The sequence below is a fragment of the Cryptotermes secundus genome, unplaced genomic scaffold (assembly GCF_002891405.2).
Source record: "Cryptotermes secundus unplaced genomic scaffold, Csec_1.0 scaffold976, whole genome shotgun sequence".
In the NCBI taxonomy this organism is placed as follows: Eukaryota; Metazoa; Arthropoda; class Insecta; order Blattodea; family Kalotermitidae; genus Cryptotermes; species Cryptotermes secundus.
Window position 1 is genome coordinate 606,649 of NW_019734370.1, and position 18,797 is coordinate 625,445.

Genomic DNA, 18,797 nt, shown 5'->3' on the forward strand with positions numbered 1-18,797 from the left:
GATCAGTCACCTCACTACAGAGAAGGCAGTCATATATTTCATTATTGTTGTAATCAGTATTTACATTGACCTTCATAAAATATAGTAAATAATATAATTTCTTAATAAAATAACATGATTTGTCAGTGGAAATTCATGACAGACCAGGCCAGAATAAAAGTGACAACTTTTGGGAGTTGGATGATGGAAGCATCTGCTACAGGGACATGTAGGGGAGAATCTGTGTTCATTCTTTCCCTGACACAAGTACTCAATGAAACTTCATATGCACAACCTATCTTTTTCAGTACTGCTTTTTGATATTTTTTAATTCTGTCTTCAATAGTATGAAGTTATAACCCTGTAAACCTCTTAGGAGGAGACAGTGCAATGTGAGGTCCTCAATTCAGATTGTGGTATTCTTGGGTGTGACGCTGCGTAGTCTGGTAAGTTGGTACCAGTGTTTTTGGGAAACATTCTGCCTCCATCTTCAATGCAGAAGTAAGTCAAGTTGGGAAAGCAGAGCACTGGCAGCTTCTTACCACGCAGCACTGTAAGGCAGAACACTACAATCTAAATCAGAGTGTGCACTGATGGAACACTTTTTGGAAGATTTATGGTATATTACATGTATCAGAGGAAGTGGATCCTTGTTAAACATGTGTTCTCAGACGAATAAAGTTATGATGGTGTGAAGGTAGGCGTGGATGAAGAATCTACTCCTGGCATTTTTCTCTGATAGAGATGTTTGTGTATGACCATGGTGATTCTGTCAGTTGAGTATCTTACTCTGTGAACATTCTGACGTTGTCTTGTGTTCTCAGGCTCAGGCAGAAGAGCGACACATCTCCACAAACAGAGCCAGTCTGCTGTTGGCAGTAATAGGTATTGCCAACCTTGTAGGCAGGATTGTCCTAGGTTATATATCTGACAAACCTTGGATAAATCGATTAATGGTCTATAATGTGTGCCTGACCATCTGTGGCGTGGGTGAGTGTAGAACAGACTGTATTGTGTCTTCAGATTAACTAAGTCCTCAGAGTGGCGTCCTTTTGAGAAACTAATTGTAGCTTAGCTAGTAACGGCCTTGCCTGGAGATTTTGAAACAAAAACATCCATTGAGTTCACAAGTGCCTGCCTCAGGTCTCTGTTCTGAGCTAAATGAATCTGGTTTTTGTCATCATGTTCTATTTATTCAAGATCCATTTTAATATATTTTTTTATTGCTAGTGGGGTGGGACTAAGTCCCTTGTACTGCGGCCACTTCTGGCCTATTGTACCAGCTCCAGATGATAGGTGAGGTTGATTGTTAAGCAATTGGTGGAATGAAGATCGGCAGGGGAAACCGAAGTACTGAGAGAAAACCTGCTCCAGCGCCACTTTGTCCACCACAAATCCCACTTGACCAGACCCGGGATCGAACCCCCGGCCACCGCGGTGGGAAGCCAGCGACTAACCGCTTGAGCTATGGTGCGGCCATTTTAATATTAAGTACCAGTTTATACCAAGGTCTTCCAAGTGGTCAGATTTCATAAGCAGAACATTGTGTTCATTTGTCATCCTTTCCATATGTGCTGCATGTCTCGCCCATCTCACCCTTCTTGATTTATGACTATACTAATATTTGACAAGAAGTACAAATTATGAAGCTCCTCATTTTGCAATTTTCTCTGACCTATTAATTCCTCCCCCTTAGGTCCAAATGTTCTCCTCAGCACCCTGTTGTCAAGTATCCTGAGTCGCTGTTCTTCCTTTGATATAAGAGACAAAGTTTCACATATGTACAAAACAGGAGGCAAAATTAAATTTTAATATTTACATTTCCAGTAGCTTATGGGAAGGCAAAAAATTCTGAACCGAATGGTAGTAAGCATTGTATGAACTGAGACTGCTAGTGATTTCTTCTCCATGAATGTACATAAGTAATCCTATGTCTCTGATGTGTGTGTGCATAGGTTAGCCAATGGCCAGCGACATACCCTGCTGCATGAATATCGCATGCGCATATGTGATGTGAAGTTCTTAAAAAATTAAAATTTCTTTAAATAAATTATTTTTAGCTGAATTTGTATTTGTTTTCAGAGTGTGTTTAAAAATATTTAACATGTATTCTAAATTTTTGTAGGGATGTGTTTATGATTTGATTCATAAAATTCATGGTTATGTTCTATAATTTCCATAAGGACAAAATTCCATAACCCAAACATCTGTAATGTGGAGGGTTCACTGTACCAACTGCTGGAAAATTTTTGAACGTGGTGTTTCAGTATTACTATCATATTAATTCTAGGAACAGTTGTCATGAGCATATGCATGTGTGTTAACAGTGTGAAATCATTTATGCGTATATGTACATACCTAAAATGGATTTTTATAACTCACTTTGTAATTTCTAAATTTTGATGTTAATACCACATTTCTCACATTAGTTCCAAATATTCTCATTTTTTAAATTCACCTAGTAGTCTATGCAGGAATCTTACCTAACATAGGTTTTAAACTCAAGTAAATAACATGGCTTTGTCTGTTTCTGTAGCAACCACATTCAGTGCCTTCTGCTATGACTTCTATTCATTCGTTATTTATGCATCCGTATATGGATTTACCATTGGAGCATATGTGGGATTAACTTCAGTGATTCTGGTGGATCTGCTTGGACTTGATCGCCTCACAAATGCGTTTGGATTACTGCTGCTCTTCCAAGGAATTGCATCTTTTCTTGGTCCCCCTATAGCAGGTACAGTCAGTGATACAAATATTATAGACTCCTGCGTTTCTGAATGTTTCTGATGAGGGTACATCATTAGTTAGTTTTAATAACCTGCATATTATCCATCTTATACCCAAGTACACAATATTTTGGGAGCTGTTTCCTCTTACATTATCAGGCAGAGAGAGAGAGAGAGAGAACTAGTGTGACTGGTTAGGTTAGCCAAGAGAAACAGCAAGACTCTGAGCCAGTGATATTAAGTAAATTAGTTTAATGTAAATATTAGTAGGGGAACAGGTTAACAATAATCACAGTCACTTGTAATATATCCCAGAAAATTACACAAGAGTGCTGGGGTAATTACACACTTTTAATCAATGTTGAAATCTGCCATTCTTGTACCAAATGGTAAAAAGATAAAGAATATGTGTATTTATGTAAGCTGACTCCCTTGTTTACCCCCTCTTTTTGGGTCTCATGACAACTATTCTTGTAACTTGCCTGTATAAAAAGTCAGTTACTGAAATTACATATTTTAACTCTGAATATACAGACAGCATGTTCCTCCAAAACGCCAGTATCTGTCTAAAAGATTGCATGGTGTCACAACCCAGAAGACTGCAGTCTGAGAAACCACCTCCATGAACACCTCAAAACATATTGTTGCATGTTTCCTATGTAACACAAGTAAATTCACGTGGATCTCGGATTTGGCGAAGACGTTTGTTTATTGGACAATCTCTTTTACACTCACAAATACAATTATTCACAATTTCACTATCACAGTTACTTGCACCGCTACACTAAAAACTGAGTGGTCTCGTCGAAGCTGGACTTTTATAATGCGCACTCAGACTGACTAGTGAACATTGTGTTCATGGGTTCGGTTTTATCTGCTGGTAGTATTCATTTCCATGGATATCCTTCCATTTCCGGGGAAACGTATTTGTTGTTTGGGCGATTCTTATGCAATGGTCTGCTGGTATTGTGTATTCACTGAAGTATACATTCTTATCCCAGCCGTTGCCTATCAATGGACGTGTCTTATGTCCTTTTTGGCGGCACGCCACAATATATTATAAATAATGCAGTTTGTTGACTTACATTCTTTATTTTGCGATTTTGTAATTTCATGTCATTGCCTTAGTTCTTAACGGTTCTTCTTTAGTTTTTCATAATTTTTCATGTTACAAATGCATGTAGTTCCTCAGGTCATAAAGGCTATATATTCATTATTAAACCATGTATAATCACAATATAAATCAGAAAATATAATTCCATTTTCTCTGTCTGTGATGTTGAACTGTTCCTGTTTCAAACACTATATATCAGTTTCTCCTGCTCCACAAAATGTGGAGACGGAATCATTAAGAATGAAGATAATATGTAGATATGTAAGATGATAAACTCCCTTTAGAAAATGCAGTTACAAAAATTATGAGACTTACCACACAATAGCCATAACGCTCTTTATCTACATTTCAGCTTTCTAATTGCAACATCATGATTTGTAGGCAGTGTCATGATGGTGATGTCAGTATATAACTAAAAGTTCAGTTGTGTTTAATTATTAATTTTATTTTATGTAAAAATGTGTATAAAATTATGTTAGGTTTATTTATTTAATTATAATAGTTAAATTACTATATTTTTAAATATTTTCACTATCTGTTGTTATAAGCAAATTTTACTTTGAATAGTAAATTTTCCAGGTGTGTTGAAATGTGTATTTTGTTCATACAGGGTGGCTGTATGATGCTCTCCAATCATACAACCCTGGGTTCTATGTATCAGGCGTCACAATTGCTGTGAGTGGGTTAATGCTGTTCTTCATCCCACCACTACAAAGGTACTTGATACAAAGGAAAATCAGCACATCGAGCCAAAAATCAACAAATCATCAAAATGGAAATGCAGTCCATATGGCAGCATGACAGTGCAACTGTGATTTGTGATTGTAAGATCACTGAATATTAAGGAGGTGCCTTCAAGTTAAGTGTTATAGTGAGGAGTAGCAAGCATTCATGGTGACTAAAAGTGGTAAAATATTTTCAGATGACCAGCTGCATCAATTTGGTGTCAAAGTCCAAAGTTATTTTAGTTGAAGAGCTTCATTATTTGGGATATAATTCTCTGTAGTCTGTTCAAAGCCAGCTTCATCACATGCCTACAACACATGCTCACAACTTCTCACTCAACCTCCTCGATTCTCTGCCCACCACACCCTTGCGACATATCTCCCCCTATGTTCCCAGACCTGTTCTAGCAGCCTTTTCAAGGCTGACTCTAGGTATCCTTTTCTTGTCTCCTGCTGGTTCATTCTCTTGTGAGCAAGCCAATTTGTAACTTAGTAAGTTGTCTTGCAGTTCCCTCCTGTTTCCTACAAAAATATAGCTTTTATTAAGTGGATTGCTCTGGTTGCTAATTTCTTCATGCTGGTTTCTTGCTTGGCCTATTCTTCGACCCTGAAGATGAAGGTGATGTTCTTTTGAAACACGGTTTGACTCTCAACAGACTACTTGGATTTATATCCCAGGAGATAGAAATCTTCATGACAAACTGAAGTCTCACATCTGTTTGCCTATCATGAGGGTATGATTCCCAGACATGGAAACTCAGAAGGTATCCAGAACTTGTCTGCAGCTCCAAAGCGATGCAAGTGGCCGCTCAAGGTTTTATTAGCACTGATAAGCTACCAGAACTAGTAGTATGTGTAGTCTGTGGATTCATGATGCGGTGTGGTTATAAAATCGGAGAAAATAAAATGGATTATGCAAATCGTGCAAGGAACTTACAGTGATGTAACGGCTGGTACTTACATAGAACAGAGAAACATTTTAAAATATTTTTCTTTTGTATAGAAAGAGAAGTATTGGTTATAATGTATTTTGATTACCAGAAAATATTGATTGAGTCCATTTTTCATAAGTTATGAACGTAGGGAATTTGAATCAGTATGTGGTATGTTTAGCTGTTTGTTGATGAGTGCTGAGTGTGCATGAGCCGTGCATCTTGCTGCCTTACTCTGTGATGCTACCCATAGCTCTTCATTTGATCTCTATTAAGAGCTAATGAGATGGGGAAAGTGTATTGGTGATGCTGAATTTCTCCTGGTAAAGATGTTTGCAATATTTTAATGAACTGTATTCTTGATAATAATTTACACATTTGTATGTTATGGACATCTGAATATAAATATGACCGAACACCGAGTTTTGTAAAACAAATTACACTGTACAACAAGATGAATAACTTTTTCTCATCTTTACAGAAACACAGGTGAATTATGCCTTGGTGGTTTTCTGCTGAGTCAGTGCATATCAAGACAATCTGTTGACTAGTGGCTGCCCTCTTCCACTCTTCAAGCCAAATGCCTGTCATAAATTTTTGTGTTTGCAAAGAAATCAGTAATTCAGTTTTCTAAAGATACCTGTGTATGATAGAAGATTTTCATGAACATTTCTGCAGTGTACACATAAAAATACGCAGAATTCGACCAAATTCACATCAAAGAGAAAATTATTGTTGTACAGTGTGCTGAGTTAACAAAGGATGACACCACACCATTGCAATGCTTATTGTCAATGATACATTGTTATTTGTTATTTATACACTTTGTAGTAAATTAATATTCATTTTGGTTATATTTCAAAGTGTCTGATTTCCTGCCTTCGCCACAAGTCTCTTTTCTGTCACAGTATAAGTGGAAAAGAGCAATCTCCGCCCTAGTACAAGAATAATGCTTTGCAAAATTAAGCTCTTGTATCCATGTTGAACATGAATGAACCCATGAGTTAAAGGGAAGCTGGCCACACTGTGTAACATTAAAGTTCCTTACTCTGTAGACAGACTTCTCTCTGTTAACCTACTGACCACGTTCCTAGAAGGTGGCACATTCATTGGTGTGTGATGGGTGCTTGAAGTCCTGGTTACAGCAGCTGTTTTCCCAGCTGTACCACAGTGAGCATTTGCCACGTATGTAACTACATTGAGTGTTCAGCATTTCAGTTTTTGGACACATGTACAGTTCATAAGGAGCCTCATAGCCATCTGATATATGTGTGTGTATTGAGGTTGGTGCATGTATGTGTGTCTTTATGAAATATTTCTAAACCTTTCTTCTTTCCTACATCTTAGCAGGCCATTGATTAGTTATGTGGCTGTGTGGAAACAGCTACATTTAAGTAAACTGTTTGCCAAAAATGCTTCTGGAAAAAAGGTCAATATTGAACACTCAAAAGTATTGTGAAATTGACTCCATACTCTTGCCAGTATATACCATAGCCATGGCTGTTAATGTGACATGAAGTATTGCAGTAGTGTTCCTGGATGCGAGCTGAACCCTCAATCAAAATATTACTTTCATTACATAAGTGAACTTTAGATACTTAATTCAAGTGTTATTCCCACTTTAAAGGTTCAGATTTTATTTGTTGCCATAATGACTTGGAAAGTGAGCATACACTGTGTGATGAACCCACATTTCCTTTGTATGTTATATCATTCAGTTTCATGACACACTTGTATGAATTACTTTATATGCCTCAGGTGAATGCCTTATCTTCCATTCTTTGCAGGTGAATATGTGGATATACCCAAAATTCCAAGGAGAGCCCTTCGCATATTCTGATCACATGCCATACATGCTGATATAGGAATAACCGCAGATGCCTAAGAAAGAAACACAAAATAAAACAAGGGGAACTAAAACATTATAAAAGCAAACATGTTAAATGAATTTACTCTAATTATATGGGATAATTTCTTTAAAATGTCATAAATTTCTATAGGTATAATTCATAATCAAGAATTTAATATAGTCTAACAAGAGTAAAAGTTGTAAGATTTGAGGCTTTCATGGCGGTGACTATGAAGAAAGCAGTCTTCTGGGATTTGGCACCGTGTATATGTGGTGTTAACCGACGTTTCGGAGGAACGTATCGCCTCCATCTTCAGGGTAGAAAAAAATTATAAGAAATCTGCAAGCGAAGAGACCATGAGAACTGGTAAAAGCAGACTGCTTTCTTTACAAAAATTGCAGCATGTAACAATATGTGACATCTGTTGGCATTTTATCTGAACTATTTAATGAAGAAACACTTGGAGGGAACTTTTCGATACATTTGGAATCTTAAGGAGTTTTTATATAATATTTCCATGAAAGAAGAGTAGGTCTGACAATATAAAATGGTGACTTAGAAATGGAGGAATTAAGCCTTGCACTTTTATGATTAACACTGTGAAATGAAATCACACAAACCTCTGAACTCATTGTAGCTAGGATAACCAGTGGAACTGGCAATGGGATTCCTGTCAGAGACCACAGTACTAGCAAAGAGTGTGGCAGCCACATCAGACACAGTCCTGGCACAAGCACTCCTACAGTCTGTGAAGCATCATCAGAAAGCTTTATTACAGTTTATTCAATATGTTTGCATGTCCAACGATAGTTACAACAAACTCAGGCTCTCTAATTGATGTAATGATTAGAAATATATTTTATCATACCACAAAAAAAAAGGTAGTTGAATTTGGGTATTCAGGTCACTTTGTTCAGGGTGTGAACATAGCTGTTAAATGCTAGGCAAATTCCAGGATGGTACATCAAATTAGATTTAGACCACTTCCTTCTGGTTCATTACACAATAACAATCCTATCATTCAAATCTAGATAGTTTGAGCTAGTGACAGCATTACCAAATGAACCATGATAAATGAGGGCATGTTTCTCTAGCAAATAGTTGCACTGACCTTGGTGAGGGCACGTTGTGACAGGCGATCTACATCCATACCAGCACTGGATCTCCCCTCAGAACTCACAGCACACCATATGCAAAAAGACCTAAACATCACAATGTTCTGTTACATAACCGTTGTAATATCATGGCATGTACCATAGTAAGAGTGGGCAGTTTTCCCCTTAACCACAAAAATTACTCTGTCCTGGGACATGGCTTTAGGTACTTCTGTATCAGTGTTTCAGAGGAAGCTGATGCCTTCATTTTCCCCATCTCTTCTACCCTGAAGATGGAGGGAGCAGGCTCCTCCAAACGTTGGTATCTATCTATCTATCAAACTTGGCAGGGCAGTAAGGCTTTTGACTCACATTTGGGAGGTGTTCAGTTGAAATACAGGTTGGACCCCAGCTATTCTGTCTCAAGTTATTCATGCTTTTCAGCAGTCCCTCCAGGCTGACACCAAGAGAGAATTTGAGTTAGGCCTTCAAATTATTTTAATTCATCTATTATTCTACCGTTTGACACTATGTAGTACAGCTAGTCACGGGTTGAAGTCTTGATACTTCACTGCTATGATAAACTTAAATTTCATATTGGTTACCATTTGTACTTGTATTTTGGCTAATGTTGCTACCACCTCACAAATTCATGCTTCTGCCACTTTTCTGTTATCAGCCCTAGGAAATTAAAATATATGATTTTGGGGTGGACTCCAATGTCATGACATTCATACCAAATTTTGTCAGATAGACGAACAGACATGACCACCTCTGTATGCATTCCTGTCTTGTGCATTAAATCTGCTAAGTCATTACGTAGGATCCAATATTCATGTTCATTCTGAACTACTTGAAATTACTGATTGAAAAGATGCTGTGTTCTGGAACATGATGGCATGTAGTCTGGTAAATTTCACTAACATTTCAGAAAAATGTGCTGCCCCTATCTTTATAGAGTCAAGGAATAAGCCATGCAACCGGCCAGCAGTAAGCAGTTCCTCCAGAACTCTGGTGAACATCTACCAGACTACACGGCATCACATCCCAGAAGAAGTTACATGGTTACCACTGTAAGAACCTCAGATTTAACTGATTACAGTTTTGACAACCAGGCAAAATCAGTTTATAAGAATAAATTGTTACATTCTTTGGAGAAACTGAAGATGTGTAATTAATAACATGTTCTACAGGCACATTCAAACCCCATGGTTTTACATTTATTAATCAAATTATGTCCTTTCATATAAACCATGGGGTGATGTTTCTTGTTCAAAATTCTTGCAGTTTCATAGCTTGCCCTGAAACAAACTGCTGAGTAAAGAGCAAGTATGCCTGGAGGCTAAACAGTTGCTTTGTGAGTGGGAGTCCTAGGTTCATTACCTGTTTTTCCATAAAATATTTTAAAAACTACTATAACTGCACCTACATAAGTGTTGCAGGAAGAATCCCTCCAAGGAGAAGCAGACAGATGTTGTATATTTTGCTGGAGTAGCCTGTGTTTAGATCCCACTGCAGACTGCAAGACATGGCAGTAGGATCACAGCCATACCTGCTTTGAGTAACATACGGTGTTAATTAGTTTTCCCTGAAGATGGGGGCAGGTAGTTCCTTCAAAACATTTGTAGCCCTTCATCAGACTATGAGATTTGAGGTTAAAGTCTTCTGGGATGTGGTGCCAGGTAGTTCGGTAGATATGTACTTTTGTTTTGGAGGTACCTGTTGCCTCTGTCTTCAGGGTAGGAGATGAAGGCAACAGGTTCTTTTGAAGTGTTAGTACCTGTCTACCAAACTACACATTGTCACATCCCATAAGACCATAATGTTTATCTACCAGGCTGCAGGTCATCACAATCCAAGTATTCAGCACTTTGAAAATGTCAAATCTCACAATTTGTTTCTCTTTTCTAGAAATGTCTGACAGTACAAATGGACAGGAATCAGACAGCTCTTTATGATTCATTATAGGCTTCTAAATTCATACTATTATTGCTACTATTAATAGTCCAACTAATACTAAATTAAAATATGCCACTGCAGTCCATACTGTGCCAATTCACTGCCATCTCAGATTCATTTTAATGTTCTTCTGTCTCTTCCATCATTTCAAGTGGCCACTTCCCAGGTGATTTCCTCACTAAAGTCTGTATTCATTTCCTGTTTCCCACATCTGTGCTACATACATGGACAATTTTAACTTTATTTATTTATTTAGCTATTTAATATCATTACAGACAACATATAAATTAAATTCATTTTAATTTAACCACTCCATAATTTATTCATCTTTGTTTGGTGTATTTTGAAATATTGTGAATGTCTTCCTCAGAGTCTCAGGAACAGTCATTTCACTGTCACGGCTACCAAATATAAATAACTTATTTTGTGAGTTCTGGCATGTAATGTTTTGTATAGTAGATGCAGTGGTTTTTATCTGAATGAGAACAAAGATATCTTAGATTGCTGGGTGGACAGGCCTCGGCTATTAGAATGTTCTTGTGAAACTGCATGAAGAGAAGAACCAGATGCCAGTCATTGTATTTCTGGGTGAAGTTGTAGGTTATTTCTTTTGACATAAGTTACCAGCAACATCAGCTGCAAATTGGAATGTAAGGGAGCAAGCTCAGGCACACTGATACCTGGAAATTGAACTCTGATTAAAATTGTGCCCTGAAAGCAAGCCAGGGGATGTTATAAGTGAGTGTACCTTTTGGGGTAGTGACACACATATGCAACCAACGGTGAAAATAGCTTTTCAGAATGAGGGAGGTAATCCAGATCAGTAGAATGGCTGGGGGTCATGACCATCATGTATTAAAAGCAAACTTTTTTTTTTAATTCTCATAGTGGGAGGTGGAGTCCAGCTAGGTCCATTAGGCACGTCAGCCACTGATTGGCCTATTGTACCTGTCCTGGGTGATTATGATGATGGAGAATTTGGTGGCATGAAGATTGGCAGGGGAAACCAAAGTACTCAGAGAAAACCTGCCCCAGCGCCACTTTGTCCACCACAAATCCCACTTGACCAGACCGGGCTTGAACCCGGGCCAGCGACTAACTGCTTGAGCTATGGCGCAGCCTAAAAGCAAACTATTAGTGCAGGATCATGAATTGTTCCTATATTTATCATTGTTGGGACTGGTAGTTATGGTGTCTTAAGACACTACATAAAACTTTCTCAAATTGATTCACTCTGGAAGAAAGTAGAGGCTGTACATCTGGGCCATTCTCCATTTCCAGCCCTGCACATTATAAACCGTTTTTAAATTCTGAAAAATAAAGTTATGGTAAAGTTGCCTCTATGCTTAATCAAGGACCACTCCATGAGGAGTGGAGGTATAGCTCCACAATTATCTTAGCATTATGTGGAAATAAGTGGTCAGGTTCAGGCCTGTACTTCTTTATCTCCAGATAAACAGCCCCTGGTACCCATTGTATATAATGCTAGGTTGGCCCCAGAGCTGGTCTGAATGCTGTTGAGTAAACAAAAATCTCCTGTCTCTGTTTGGAATTGAACTCTGATTCCTTAGATGTCCAGCCAGCAGCCAAATCATTATGGTGACTGAGCTCTTGTCCTGGAAAGCAGTCTAATGAGACACCGGCAGCTGACACTTGGACATGTGAAACGGTATTTACGATTTTTGCAGCATGCCCCTGGCTACAGGTACTGAACTGACTGGTGCTGAAGAGACTTGGAGAGACAGACCTTCCCCAACTTAGAAGCGGTGGCACTGACCACAATGCAGCAGTAGTCCAGCAAAGCAAAATTCCTGTTACATACTGCTGCAGAGGAGGGTGGGTTCCTGTAATGATAATTATTAATTTGCATGACAGTAATATCATTAGTAATATGAATAAAGGTAAGTACTTATGAGTAACTTAATTTTAGCTGTATATCAAGAAGTAAATAAAGTTAAAATTATTTGATTTTTGCATCTAATATTCCGAATTGAACACGTGTTTTTGGATACTGGATCTGTTTCCAACCTCAGGTGAAAATATGGGGAAGCACTTTCTGTTGGGTCCAATAGAAGGAGCTTTTTGACGTCACTGAGCCCATTATAGTATGCTTTTAAGGATAATATTCTGACGTTTACATCTCGTATGGCTGGTATGGGATATGGATGAACAGAACTTTCAACCATTGTAGTTTTCTGAAGGAGTTATGTCTATCAGCTTCGTAAGTTAATGCTAAAGTGTTCTTATGGTGGGATGTGTATAAACTTATTATTTATGAGTTTCTGGACTTTGTCCATTGTCTGTTACTCCTAGCTAAACACAGCATCTCAGGAGCTGAATCTGTTTCTGTCTTGAGGTCTAAAGATGTGGAGACACCAACTGAGTGGGTAGATTGTGTGAGGTCTTGTAGGGGCCCCTAGTATAATCAGTGGGTTCTGTTGCTAGTCCAGTACTTACTAGAGTAAAGATAACGGGTCACCATGACACGCTCGACTGCCAGCATTGTGACTGCAGCAACCTGGGACATGCCAAAGAGCTGCTGGAGGAAGGCGAAGAGCTGGCAACATTTGGCACCGAACAGCCACCTGTGAAATGGAGGTACACTGAATACATCAATATTTGTCATCTGCTGTGGCTGAGAATGACTTTGCTGAGGTCATGGAAGGAAATTTCTGGATTGATGCCCCACACATTCTCTGAACATACTTCTCTGTAGTCACCTAGCCGTCCTGTTCACAGGAATGTTGATTGTGATGGACTTGTAGTAAGATTCACTAGCAGTAAACACATTTAACTGGTTGACTTAGTTAGGTCAGAAAAGTCAGATGGAAAATATGGCAGTAGGCAGAGAGTGGGAAATCTTGGGCATTGTTGTCCTCACCAACCATTTTCCTGGACATTCTGATGGAGAGTAGAAGTGGCCTGAATAGCAGGTAAGATAGCTACAGGCAGTTTTCTAGACAGTGCTTCTGACTTCCACTGGAGTGTTCTCACATGAAAACCCTCTGTATCTTATCAGACTGAACCAAACCCCGAAATGGAAGTCCTTGTTACAGTACCATCCACAACAAACTTACTTCACCACTAGATTCTATGTTAAACCAATTGAATTCTGTCACAACCACTTTCTTTTAAGAACTTTTGTAGACTTACTGACTTTTTTGGTTCTTTCTGCTACAAACCTGCCAGCGAGAATTGAAGTTCCAGCAAACGGGAACCCTGCCAGTAGCCCACGTCCTAAACAATTGACTGTGAGGTTCAGTATCAGTAAGTGTGTCTTAATGTTGAGCAGTGGACTAATGAGGAACCCAGTGACCAGCCAACCATTGGCAACAACACCAAGAATGCCTGTAAAACAGCAGCTTTCAGTAGCACATCAGTATTCTCAAATGAAATTAGCATGTTTCGGACCCATACATGAAAATGGCTTGGAATTATTAATACTGTGACATGTTGAGCTATGGATGACGCCCCCCCCCCCCGCCAGCCGAAGTGAGCCGAGTCCTAGCATCCTGGTAGCTATGCAACGCGAGTCAACAGCGGTGACGTCACCAAGGGGTACCGCGGTTGCTAGGCAGCGCGGGTAAACAGTGGTTGCGAGAGACGACGGTAGTAACAGTGGTACACAGCGTTACTAGCATGATGGCACCAGACAACAGTGGTGCCTATTACGTGGCCATTTTCTGTATTGTCCAAACGCGGCTACATAAGGAGCAGCGAAGGCTATTCACAGTTAGTCCTCGAGCTACCTCCAAGTTAGTTCTGAGTTATCCAGCAACCAGTCAGTTGTATTCTGGCATTTGGAGTGCAGTATTTGTGATACTGCAGATAGCAGTAATTGTGAATCTGTAATTTGGGTGATTGTAAGTGCGAATGTGAAATAAAATTCGCTATATCAAATACGGTGTGAAGTTATTTGTCGCGTTATACATCCAATACGTTACAATACTTTTGGAAAAAACGAGCAATGAGCCAAGCGCCAGGTCAGAGATGAAGCCCTGAAGTTAAAGCCTGAGGAAATGATAATGTGCTGCATGTTCATGGATATCACACACCTCACATGGCAGTGGCAGATGAGTATGGAGCAATGGGAGAATGAAGATTAGCAGAGGTAAACCGAAGCATCTCAGACAAATTTTGTGTATAGTTAAATAACTTTAAAACCAGCAAATAAACAGAAAACAGCAAATATTCTAGATGAAATATCTGTGAAGTGAACTTATGCATTATGGTCAGACTAACTTGACAAAAGGGGCATCTGACTGGGTGTCACTTACCTGAGATTATCAGGAACACTCCTACATAAACTCGATAGGCAGAGTCAAGTGGTGACCATGGGCATTCATCGCCAAGTGAAGGTATCTCTGCCATGTTTTCTTCTGCAGTCTGGCCTTCAACAGTTGTGTCTCAGGACTTACTTGTTAAGGGATGCCATTATTCAGCAGAAGATGATTTCAATGAAGGATTCTGTAATAGTGGCTACTTATAAGCATATGCATAGAATAAGCCATATTTTCAATAAGTTTATACCATTATCATTAGTGTATTTCAATAATAATATAGATATACAAGTCCTGTGGCATTATATTTTGATCTGCAGGATAAAATAAAAACGAATGAATGAATTAAAGTATTTCCCCAGATTATGAAGTTTGACACTAATTCAGAAAATCAAAATTACCCTGACACTTCAAAGGGTGAAACAATACTTTTTTTGACATTTGTTTGTTTATTTAAAACGTGTAGACATGTCTATTTTGTTTGGCTAAATGCACAGAGGCATTAACGATGAAATGATCGTGGCTTATTTTAAAGTTCTGTCCAGAGTTTTCTTTGGTTTCTGACCACTGGCTAGAGGAGGCAGGGAACTTACGAACAGTAGTACAGCCAGACGTTCCCTGTGGCTCTCGGCCCCAACACTGTGCCGTGTGTAACACAACACTTTTCAGCAAGGCTCAAACAGACTTTTACCTTTTGTGTGATGGGGATATGACGTTCCGGGCACCCTCGTGTCGCTTTTGTTTTAAATCACTGATGCCTGGCTCACCGTCTGGTGCCAAGTTACAGCTGGTGGAATGATCCATCTATTTCATGGCTGAGACAATGTATCCTCAGAGCAAAATGTTGTTCCTGTGACTTCAGTTAAATAAGTTAAATAAAACTCAGAACCATATTGTGCTTATAGCTTCTATCATTTTGAGGTGTTTTTTTTAACAATTGCCGATTGAAATTTCAATGGCCTTTGTAGTCTCATCTCGTACTCACGACTTAATGCGGTTCCGAATGAGGGTCATAAGTCAAGTTCATTATAACATGAGGCGTACTGGGTTCCGTTCCTGAAGCTCTAGGCTCAGACCCATCTGTCTACATTTTAGCTCCTGTAATGGTGGCAGGCGGTAACCTAGTTGAATAAGGCACTATGCTACAAGCCGGAAGGTCGCGGGTTCAAGTCCCAAATGAGATCACTGGATCTTTTAAATTTACCTAATCCTTCCAGCCGCACTATGGCCCTGGCCCTCTCAGTCAATTATCTAGAAGAATGTGGGAGCTCGACGTCTCACAACCCTATGGACCTCCACAGCCTGTTACAGAGAGAGCTTTACATTTTAATTGATTTAATGGGATCGAAATTCGGGAAGTCTTGGGTCGAGATGTGACTGCATTTCTATTCTCATAATAAATAAGAATTTTATTCTTAAAACACGGTTTATTTTAACGAACAGAAAACATTTGTTTCAGAAAAATCATACATCTGCAACCATTTCGTCACGAAGGAAACTAACAGCTTTCCAGAAATTATATGGTCTTGGTAGGAAGAGATACAATTGGAGGGTGGGGCGGCAGATGATCCATGAACTATATCCCAGTGACGGCTTCTCTGCACATGCGCAGGCGGTTCTGTATGTCCAGGGGCGCTGTAATGTCGTCTCCGAGGATTTCGACTGCTTCCTCCACCAAGTCGAGAGCTTCCCGGCCCAGATCCTATAATAAACATATTTCGTTAATTTACCCTGAAGATGGAGGCAATATGTTCTTCCGAAACATTGGTACCCAACCACCAGACTATTCGCTGCATATTTATTTGTTCGTTTATTTTTTATTCATTCAACGAAGCTGCCAGTAAGTGAGACTGTATAGAAGTTATGTGTTAGGATCATGGTGAATAATGAATTGGAAAGGCTGAGAAAAATCACGAAAGAAAGTCAGGACTGCCAGTCGACATCAGAATTCTGTCCATTCAACCGCCACCTCAGGTAACCTTGCTTGTAACGAAAACCAAGCACAGTCATTTGCATGTTCGGTGTTTTAACAATTTCATTTATTTGTGTTTATAAATCGGTTAGGGATGTACAGTGTGTATATTGCTAGCCCCTACTTAAACTCTGTCTGAAACATCTGTGAAGGTACGTGACACCTGGGGCAGGCATCATTACAGAAGTAAATTCCCGTGTGTTTTGATCTTCGGCATGGAGACTTTGGTTCGGGTATTGGATGTTGAAAAAGATTCCGGGGTCACTCTAATGATGATGTAATAGTCTGCGTCATTACATGACGATATCGCAAACCAATAGGCGTTCTCGAAACAGAACAAGGTACCGTTTCAGCCCGGATATAGGGCAAATTCTTTCTTTCAAATGCTGGTTCTTAGGAAAGAAAGGTCCTTTGTAGTAAATATAAAACAGTCCTTTCTTTACAACGAAAAGAACTAAATAATACATTCGATATTGTCAGAAAATACTTCTCCTTCTGACTGGACACAAAGGATTTGCATCCTGTTTGTTGTCTGTAGTGTCTGCCTCACCCGCAGTTCGGCTCCACATGTGTTCTTGCTTCCCAAATTCTCAAGACGCCTCTGTCGCAGTTCCATTAAAGTACAGTGCAGTTCGTAAAGCAGCAGGCCTACCAACAGAACAACACAACAATAATCGTTTTAAACGGTGAGCCTGGCAGTGTATGTCAGACCTAGAGAACTGGAAACTTCATGCAGTAACTTGTCAATATTTATATTCAGTGACTTTGTGTGTGGGGAGGGGCGAAAAAAGATTAACCTACTCAAGCGGGTAACTCAAATTTGTTTTTGGTGGGGGGAGAATATTCAGTTTTCATGAATATGGTACGATCGGAGTTCCAATAGATCGATATGTGATCGTTCTCCAAGAAAACATTCAATTTATCTTTAATGACGAATTTTTATTTTTTAAAAACATGAATCCACTGAGCTTGGCATCGCGTGCCGCCTAAAGAAAGACACTGTTTGAAACTGAATATCACACCTCTTATTAAGGATATGATAGCCGGGGCTAAGGCGAGGTCCTTAGTGATCCTTTGCAGGTGCTAATTACGTTATTTAAACCTGGGACGCGGCCAGGTCACCTTATTTCGTACTGGGGCGTAGGCTGTTAAAAACGATACATACTTAAATGAGCGTAGCAGAGTACTTACATTTATTTTCTGGGGGGTTTTACTTAAAATCTAGTTCTGCGTAACCCCGAGGAGGGGGGGGGGCTGTACATACCTCTCATCCTGCACTGTCCTGCCCCCAACGTCTCCAGCAGCTGCAACATCTCGCGACATAGGCGTTTTTTCAGCTCCAGCTGTTGCAAGGTGACATCTGTTACGAAACATGACCAAGTGGTGAGAAATGTCTGTCACTTCTGAATGCCTTGACTACTGTAACTCATTCTACAAGCCGCAGGGTCGTGGGTTCGATTCCCGAATTTACCCAATCCTTCCAGCCGCACTGTGGCCTTGACGTTGTTAAAACACGTTTCCGAGAGAGCGCATACAGAGACGTCCATTGCCGGGCAACGGCTCAATATGCATTTTCCCCGCAACAACCAATAGCCAGAGATAAAAATCAACGTGTTACCTAAAGATGAAAACACGTTCCCGAGACAATTCAGACAGCCGCTATGGAAACGAAACCCTTGCAGAAAGTGTCTTCTATTCCGTCCGATTGTAGAAGACATGAGATCAGAGGTGAGATCCGTGGCGAACGGAGCAGAGCTGGGAGCAGAAGAAACCAGAAGACGAAACGCGATAGACGACGGACTAGTGAGGTAGCGTCGTCTGGAAGACGCTATTTCATAGTGATTGTAGTTGTGACGTAAAAGTTGTCCAATTAATAGCTTCGTCTAGTCCGGAACCCCGGACACGTGACAATATTAAAATTGATGTTGTGGAAATGTAGTCCTTTTCAGGAAGTGAACTGGATTGAATTGTTCCTAGGACAGGTTCCACTGGTGGCACTTGCTATGAATACTTGGTTCCTGTTATTCAAAAAACAAATTGATGAAACAATTTAAAGGATGAAGCCAATCGTGGGTGATTAGACGCAATGAAAGGGAAACCTCCCCTACTCACATTACCGTCTCTGCAACCCTTACCGAGACAAATGAGGACGCTTAATGACGT

The 18,797-nt window shown here is 39.6% G+C and overlaps 2 protein-coding genes across 3 annotated transcripts in view; one reads left to right on the forward strand and one right to left on the reverse strand.

Annotated features, from left to right (window-relative positions):
- LOC111868935 (monocarboxylate transporter 12) overlaps positions 1-6,335 on the forward strand; it is a 37,039-nt gene extending 30,704 nt beyond the window's left edge. For both annotated transcript variants that reach the window (XM_023860060.2, XM_023860061.2), the window contains 3 exons: positions 804-969; positions 2,516-2,716; positions 4,433-6,335. In XM_023860060.2, coding sequence (XP_023715828.1) covers positions 804-969; positions 2,516-2,716; positions 4,433-4,623 — 558 coding nt within the window. In that variant the 3' untranslated portion in view covers positions 4,624-6,335. The remainder of the gene's footprint in view (positions 1-803; positions 970-2,515; positions 2,717-4,432) is intronic.
- LOC111868936 (visual pigment-like receptor peropsin) lies at positions 5,802-18,240 on the reverse strand. Its single transcript, XM_023860062.2, has 10 exons — positions 17,899-18,240; positions 17,185-17,282; positions 14,660-16,364; positions 13,565-13,730; positions 12,840-12,967; positions 12,130-12,226; positions 9,853-9,975; positions 8,441-8,531; positions 7,950-8,075; positions 5,802-7,360 (listed from the first exon to the last, which is right to left on the reverse strand). The coding sequence occupies exons 3-10, from the start codon at positions 14,751-14,753 to the stop codon at positions 7,247-7,249; spliced, it is 939 nt and encodes a 312-aa protein (XP_023715830.1). The 5' UTR covers positions 14,754-16,364; positions 17,185-17,282; positions 17,899-18,240; the 3' UTR covers positions 5,802-7,246.
- Between the last annotated feature and the right edge of the window lie 557 nt (positions 18,241-18,797).